Source organism: Montipora foliosa, chromosome 2 (genome assembly GCF_036669935.1).
Source record: "Montipora foliosa isolate CH-2021 chromosome 2, ASM3666993v2, whole genome shotgun sequence".
Classification (NCBI taxonomy): Eukaryota; Metazoa; Cnidaria; class Anthozoa; order Scleractinia; family Acroporidae; genus Montipora; species Montipora foliosa.
In genome coordinates, this window is record NC_090870.1 from 39,279,778 (window position 1) to 39,287,277 (window position 7,500).

A 7,500-nucleotide genomic window follows, 5' to 3' on the forward strand; every position below is an offset into this window, starting at 1 on the left:
AGAAACGTTTGTCTGGGGTAAATACTCTGCTAAAGTCATCTCAAGATGTCTTGTAGCGGCTTGACGGAGTTTGTCTTGAATGGCTGACTTGACCGAGCCACCTTGTGCGACAAAGACCGTTAAAAAGGCCAGGGAAAAACCCAGTGCTTTTACCTCAGGAGCTCTTGCAAACAAAAATTGCCTTAGTTGGCTAGCTCCACGATGACGATGTTAGCTTCGCAGACTGGACTATGAGATTGGAGTAATGCTCATAATTAATGTGCACTTGCATGAGATTTCATCCCTTCTCAGGGGGTTGTGGTAGGAACTTTGTGAGGACATTGCAGATTACAAAAGTCTCATTGCTGAAAATTGTCAAATTCTCTGCTGGTCCCTATGAGCACATATGCCTGGCAGTGGGTTCTATCCAGTGGGTAGCTAGATGTCACGGTTGTACCTTAAAGCAAGCCCCTCCACTGCTAGCTGGTCAGTGCGAGGATTTCAAATGATACTAGGAAAAATGACGAAGAATGAAGGAATGTGTGGATGTAAGGCAGGGCTACAAGTACCTTGGGGTTCTGGATCGAGGCATGCGAAGGGAAAGTACTTCATTCGAGAGCCAGACTGTCAACATTAAGAATTTGCGAACGGTACTTTGGGAGTCACGCTCAACGAGTTTGCTAAAGTATTTTGAAGATTCCGAAGAGTATCTTGGCCGAGACGAAACGCCAGGTCAGACTAGCCACAAAAATTTCACAAGTATTTGACAATTGTTTTGCTAAGGACGAGAAAGCTTATGAAAATGCACAGTTCATTGCACCCACAAGTAAACGTTGAAAGTGTGGAGTGAACCGTTTTAGTCGCTATCTGTATTAGTTATTTTATAGATAACGTACGAAACGCGTGCGAGTACAAAGATTCCACGGTGTTTCTACAGTAGAGAACCGGTTTGACTGGTTGAGGCGCAGACGTTTGCCCCGCGTTTCTCATGTTCTCGTGTTCATGTTCTTCACGTTCTCGGTTGTTTACAATTCACTTGCTAAAAATATGGTGCAAAAAGTTGATAATAAATAGCTTATTGGACGACTTAAGGTGTAGTATCGTGGGATAATTTTACACTGAACCTCGCAAAAATATCCCACGATACTACACACTAAATTGTCCAATACGATATATGTATTATAAATTATGTAGTGTATGTAGATGTGCTGAAAGTTACGTAAGTCTTGAAAGTTTTTGTAAAGGTGTCTATTGTGAGTGTTAAAGTTAAATAATTTTTATTTAAAAATGGTGACAAGTGAGCAAGTAGTAAGCTGTTGGAAACTGTCGCGCACGGCAGGGGGGGGGGGGCGTCTGATCAGTCTCCAGAAGGTCGTCATGAGGCTACTGTTCATTATCAAAACCGAAATTTCAGTTGCAGAAAAAGAAAATGGGCGAAAGAGGTAACAAGATTGAATGTTGATTGAGAAGCGAGCAGAAGTCAAGGGGTATTATGAAACGAATAAAGGGGATATGTGGTGTAAACGGGGGATTTTTGAAGCATCAGCTGATAGATTGATAGATCAGGCATATGACTGTGTTAGTGAATTGGAAATTGAGGAAATTCAAAAGAAAATAGAAAATGAATAGGTACACAGCTAAGAACCTGTGAAAGAATGCTTGAATGGAAGGTAGGAGTTGTAAAAGAGAACTATGATCAAATGGAACCCGATAATATACATGGAAGAGGAAGGGAAGCTGGGAGGGTGACAGAACATGTGGACTTTGATTTGAAAGACAAGAAAAAGGCGATTTTGGAGATGCTACGGGGAAGATGACTAATGAGGGCGATAAGATGAGACCAAATTTAAGTTATATTGGAAGAGAAAAAGGGGTCAGCAACAGAAAACTAAAACAGTTTTTTAAGGTTTCTTGAGACCGACTACATCAGCGAAACGAGCCGGCTGACACCAGTCAACCGCTGCTACTGTTATGGCTGACAGGATAGAATGTAAGACTGTTGGAGAACGAAGGGAAAAGGAAAACCTAGCTGGAGGGGGAAATACGAAAGGAAAATACCATATCCTTGGTTAAATGGATAAGATAGTGGATAGGAACAGGAGTTTTAAAAGCCGATTAAAGAAAACTTGAAAAGATGAACCTGGAAACGAGCAGAGAGTACACGAGAAGGTTAAGAATTTTTTCGCAGTCAACGTTGAATTCAGTACTGTTAAAGAGCAGTATCAATTTTTAAGATATGAAGCGAGAATTGTGGACAGGGGGAAAGACGGGGTGAAGACATCATCAAGATAGATAAAAAGATGAGGATAATAAGCCAGATGCCATGAAGAATGATAGAGTAAATCGAATTTGCCTAATGATTGATCCGGCATGCCTAATTTATATGACTGAGATTGTGAAGGATGCAGAGGAAGAGCTGGAAAAAAATTTGAGATTTCAATGACGATAAAAGATGTAATCAAAATTAAAGTTTTAAGGAAGTGTCAAAACAGAAAAAAACGCTGGTAATTTTGACTATAAATAATAAAGAACGCGAATAACAATCAACAACCACTCGCTTTATCTGATCAGCCTGCTTCTTCACCGACTGACACCACTGAATCAGACCCCGTTCGCATTGTTCTTCCATTCAAAGACCAAGCATGAGCTGCATGATAATCTACGGAATCAACTTAAAGACCCGAGCCAGAAAATTCACATCAACGTTCAGCCTGTTTTTGTAAGTCACAAGATTGAACAAGATCAGCGGTGAACCAACAGTTCCTTGTTTACAAATTTAAATGTGATGTGTGCGATACAGGTTATGTTGGTTTCACACGCCGGCACCTGGCTACATCAACGCGTTGCTGAACATAAAGGCTCGTCCTCATCTATTGGCAAGCATTTCCGTGACGAACACCTCTCACATCCAAACGACCTTAGCAAGAATTGTATTGTGTTAAAGAAATGTACAAAAAAGTTTAACTGCCTTGTTTATGAAATGTTGTTTTTTAATGAACTGAGGCCAAGTCCCAATGTAGAGTCTGATTCATTCGTGCTAAGGTTTTTAAGGGGTTTTAGGCGCATTTGATCATATTCACATGTTAATTTGGGCTTAAAAAATATTAAATATTATCAAATAGTTCCGGCACGATTTTGTTTTTAACGCCCCCTTTTTACACTCTGACTTTCTGCATGTTTCTATTGTTTTTAACGCCCCTCTTTTCCCAATAGCTTTCATAATTTTTACATATTTTACCCCATTGTTTCTTTCTCCTTAAATGTATATCAATATTTTGTTCTCATACTTACTTGATAATGACCGAAGCCCGGTGGAAACGTCGTTTTTTACCGTAAATCTTTACCGTTAGATGTTTTTAAAAACCCTTACCATCATAAAAATACCTAGAATAACACTTCTAATAATATTATAGTTCGTAACAAGTCACTCGAAAATGAACCATGACACTTACCCATGGCGTGAATCTACAACAATTGCTGAGGGATTTGCAATATTTTCCCAGATTAGGGTCTTTCTGAGGGAACCATTCAACGTGGCAACTTCAACAGTCTCGTGCATATAGTCTGTCCAATAAAGAAGTCCCGTCTCCCACTCAACGGCCATGTCATGAACGTCACCCAAATCCCTTAAGATAACTTCTTTCACTGACACATCTGTGAGCCGACTTCTGCTGATAGTTGTGGCTGCACTTGTAAATTCGCTCCAAAACAGCCATCCCTCTTTCACATAGACGGCCAAGGCCTTAACGTCATTCAGATCCCCTATCAAGATTCCCTGATCAGAGAAGTTAGCTATGTCAATGTATCTAATACTGTCGACGTTTGTGAATACGATTTTTGGATCTGCATCAGACTCTGCAATTAAAAAAAAAAAGGTCAGGATCAGGAGATTTGATGCGCATATCATTGACTTAAGTATACTTTTAAACTAAGAGATGGGTTTAAATAGTAAAAGTAAATGACGATCTTATGTGCGATTCAGTTGCCAGCTTTTAGTATCGCAGCTGGTCAACTAATTTATTCGGGAGCACGAAGACCGAAGGGCCACTCGAAAACAAAGACAAACATACAATTAAGAGTGTTTTGGTGCGCAGTTATCACAAATGGGTGACAATGTGCGATTCCTCCTACCCCCCCCCCCCCTCCCCCATATAAATGTAAATTAATAACTGAGCAGAAAATCAATCACGCAGTAAATCATGTGTTTTGATCTCACTTGGCGTCAGCTCGGTAAACAGAACCTTCCACGGTTTTTGACCATGCACCATCTTGACTGGCGGGAAAAACACGGCTAAATTTACAGTAATTATACATGTAGGGGATTTTGGCCGACCTTGAGCCGCTGTAGGGCCGCTAAAAAGTGACAGATTTCCAACTTTAGCTGCTACTTTAAACAGTTTTATTGATATCATTAATTCAACAGGAAATAAGGCCATAATTAGAAAGGTATGACGTCCGTAAATTCGAATAACAAACTTCTCATGTTGCTTCTAATTTCGCGGCAATTTGCCGAGATGATTTTAGAAGGGTTTGTAGGAAATCTTAAAAATTCGTTTATGGTCGTTGTAGCCTGAATCTGTTCTTTATATTTCATGAAAATAATCTCAGTACACTCACTGTGGCAATCCGTCTCTTTTTAGCGGCGCTACAGTGGTTCAAAGTCGGCTAAAATCCCATACATTTATTGTGAATTTAGCCGTGTTTGCCTCCCAACAAAGATTGCGCCAAAAACCGTGGAAGGGTCTATTACCTGCTACCTGGGGCTGTTTACGAGTAACAAGACCGATGAATTGTATCGCCATGATATGGCAAAAATTTTCCGAAAATTTCCTTCCATGTAAATTTTAAGTAAATTGTAGAAAATTCTGACATCTAAGAGAGCTCTCAGCATACCAAGACGTAAAAGTGGATCATGCGCACCACTTAACACAAATTACTTGGTCTGAGGCAAGAGTATTTTGCTAGTAGTCCCCGCATACTTACGAAATGCGTTAGAAATATGCTATTGAGCAAGGCGGGCAAAAAGGCAGCATTCCACAAGACATCGCCAAATCCCATTAGTAGGGCTGGCGCTCACAAGGTTTACATGTGTAGAATATAGCACTTCACGTTACCCTCAAATAGTTAATTCTGTTAAAATATAAGTGCTACATGGCCAACGTTTGCAACAACGTAACCCTTCACTGCGAGGGAAAGCCTCTTACATAACTGAAATTGAATTCTAATGGATTCTCAATCTCAGTTCAGTCTTTTCCTCATGGAAAGCCGGTGTATGCTTATGTCCACTACTGTTTACTCTGCACTGATGTGTCAAAATGTCTCCCTACCTTGAAAAGTTCTTGTCAAGATTGCCACCCAAAAAAACAATCGCAATGCCGACGGGGGCTCAAATGCCACTTTTTGAAGCAGCAACATCACAAGAAGAAGCTGCAAGGGAAAAGAAGAGGCAACAATTCGCTCAATGGACAGACAAATATGCTTTTCTTTACTTAAATTGAAAGTTGTTCCCGGTATTTGATCCTACTCTAGATGGCATGTTAATGCGAGGAGTGCGCAATCTTTGGTGTTGCAAAATTTTTGTAACATTAAAATGCAGGTCCGTTCAATTAAGACTTACTACTGCAGAGATACACGTATATAACCAGCATTCCGATTTTACCTTACTCCAACTTGCTGTGTAAACTATTCTCTTCGTGAGCACGGCTTGGCTGGTTACGATGACGTCTCGAGCAAACGGTTTGAAAGCGTGGACTAAGCCTTAGTAAGTCTGGATCTTTGTTGTTTAAAAGGGCCTTGATAATAGAGGCATTAAGGCGAATGAAATAAAAAGTCGCTGATGCGTATTATTAATTATGCAACCTACATTGAGAGAAAATTGAAAGGAAAAATTAACACGCCATGGGTCTGGGGAATCGTTACATCTTCTTCTAAGGCATTTTTTCCCGGGCTATTTTGTGGTTGTCCCTCTTTAAAGTCAATTTCGCTCTCTGGTGATCATTTAAGGACAGTGCTTACTATTTTTATTGCGCATACGTTCTGCACGTCTCGAGACACTCGGATTTCCTATCGGTGATGCATACCAAAATGGGATAATTTTGCGCGGTTTAAAATTATGTAGTGAAAGTAGATCTTAGTAAGTACTATTGGTATCCAAAAAGAAAATTGCGGGTAACCATGTATTTTTCAGGGATAATTAAGCTTTATTTGACAAAGAACGCCATACATGGCTTTGTATTTTAAAGCTTCTTACAAATATTGTTCATGAATAATCTTTGAAAAATGCGTGGTTACTCCCAATTTCTTTTTTGATTTCAATAACACTTGTTAAGATCTACATTTTCCGCATAATCATAAACCGGCGCAAAAATACCTTTGAATTAGTAGGCACCGTCCTTAACTTGTCTGAAATTAGTTGAAATAAATTGAACATATATGCATATTGAACACTGAGAGAATGAAAACTTTGAAATGTCATTATAAGAGGTTATGGATCAAGGTTTCGGTTGGTTCGTTCCAAATACGTGCATAAGGCATATCTAAAATAATGTTAATCCACGAATTATTGTGTTTACGTGTGGAAAAACAAGTCATGAGTAGTATTCCCATTGAAACAGACCGCGCCGGTATTTTGGTATCATGTCGAAATAAAGTGAATTAAAAACTATGAAATTAAAAACTATAAACTACACTCAAACACAATACGCTGAAGGGCTCTTGTCATCATTCAGTCTCAAAGTGTGGACAGAAACAAATGATGTCAAAAGATTCCAATATTTGCCCAAAAGAGACTCAAGTAAAACTAGCGAGGGCCACTGATGACCACTTGAACATTCGCCGCAAGCTCATCGAATAATATTAGTTCTGTCATGTTCTGGAAAATGTTGTTATATAACCCTCAAGGCACGTGCAGTGTTTGCCAATATATTGGCGAAGGTTACCCCTCGGTGGGTATGGACTTTGGAAATGTTCCTATGCAAAGTGGGCTATTTATAGGCCCACGGATTGAGAACCTAATTTTTGGCAAGAGAGGCATGCTTTTGTGTCGTTTTTGTCAGGGAAACATTTACCCTCGAATACTTAACGCCTGATCATTTCTGAGCTTGCCCTATGACCACATTTAGACCCAACTTACGTTAAAAGTTACAATTTTGAGGACACTTTGAAGCCCTGACATGTTTCCATTCGGCCTTGCTCAACTTGTGACCTCGAACCAAAAGACACCCAAGAAAAAGAAGATCCTTATTCAGTTTTATTATTGACCCACACAGACACATCTTAACAGCACCACAAGAATTTTATTTTAAATGGTAAAATGGCAGTCTTTATACTCGAAAGGAGTAATTCGTCTGGATGAATTATCCGTATTAGTGCCTCTTGTGTTTGTCTTTCCGCTAGATGAGCTTTAATCACATGAATTATGCGTACCTGGTACAAAAAGAACAAACCAATAAGTATGACTTTCAGTTACTTTAATTCGTATTCAGACGAGCCGGTATTGACCTTAGTTCATCGACCGATTTT

The 7,500-nt window shown here is 39.6% G+C and overlaps 1 protein-coding gene across 1 annotated transcript in view; it reads right to left on the minus strand.

Annotated features, from left to right (window-relative positions):
• Window positions 1-7,500, minus strand: part of LOC137991643 (low-density lipoprotein receptor-related protein 5-like) — a 25,055-nt gene that overhangs the window by 5,710 nt on the left and 11,845 nt on the right. The window contains exons 3-4 of the mRNA XM_068836697.1: window positions 5,307-5,406; window positions 3,432-3,834 (exon numbers count right to left, since the gene is read on the minus strand). Of these exons, the coding sequence (XP_068692798.1) occupies window positions 3,432-3,834; window positions 5,307-5,394 (491 nt within the window). The 5' untranslated portion in view covers window positions 5,395-5,406. The remainder of the gene's footprint in view (window positions 1-3,431; window positions 3,835-5,306; window positions 5,407-7,500) is intronic.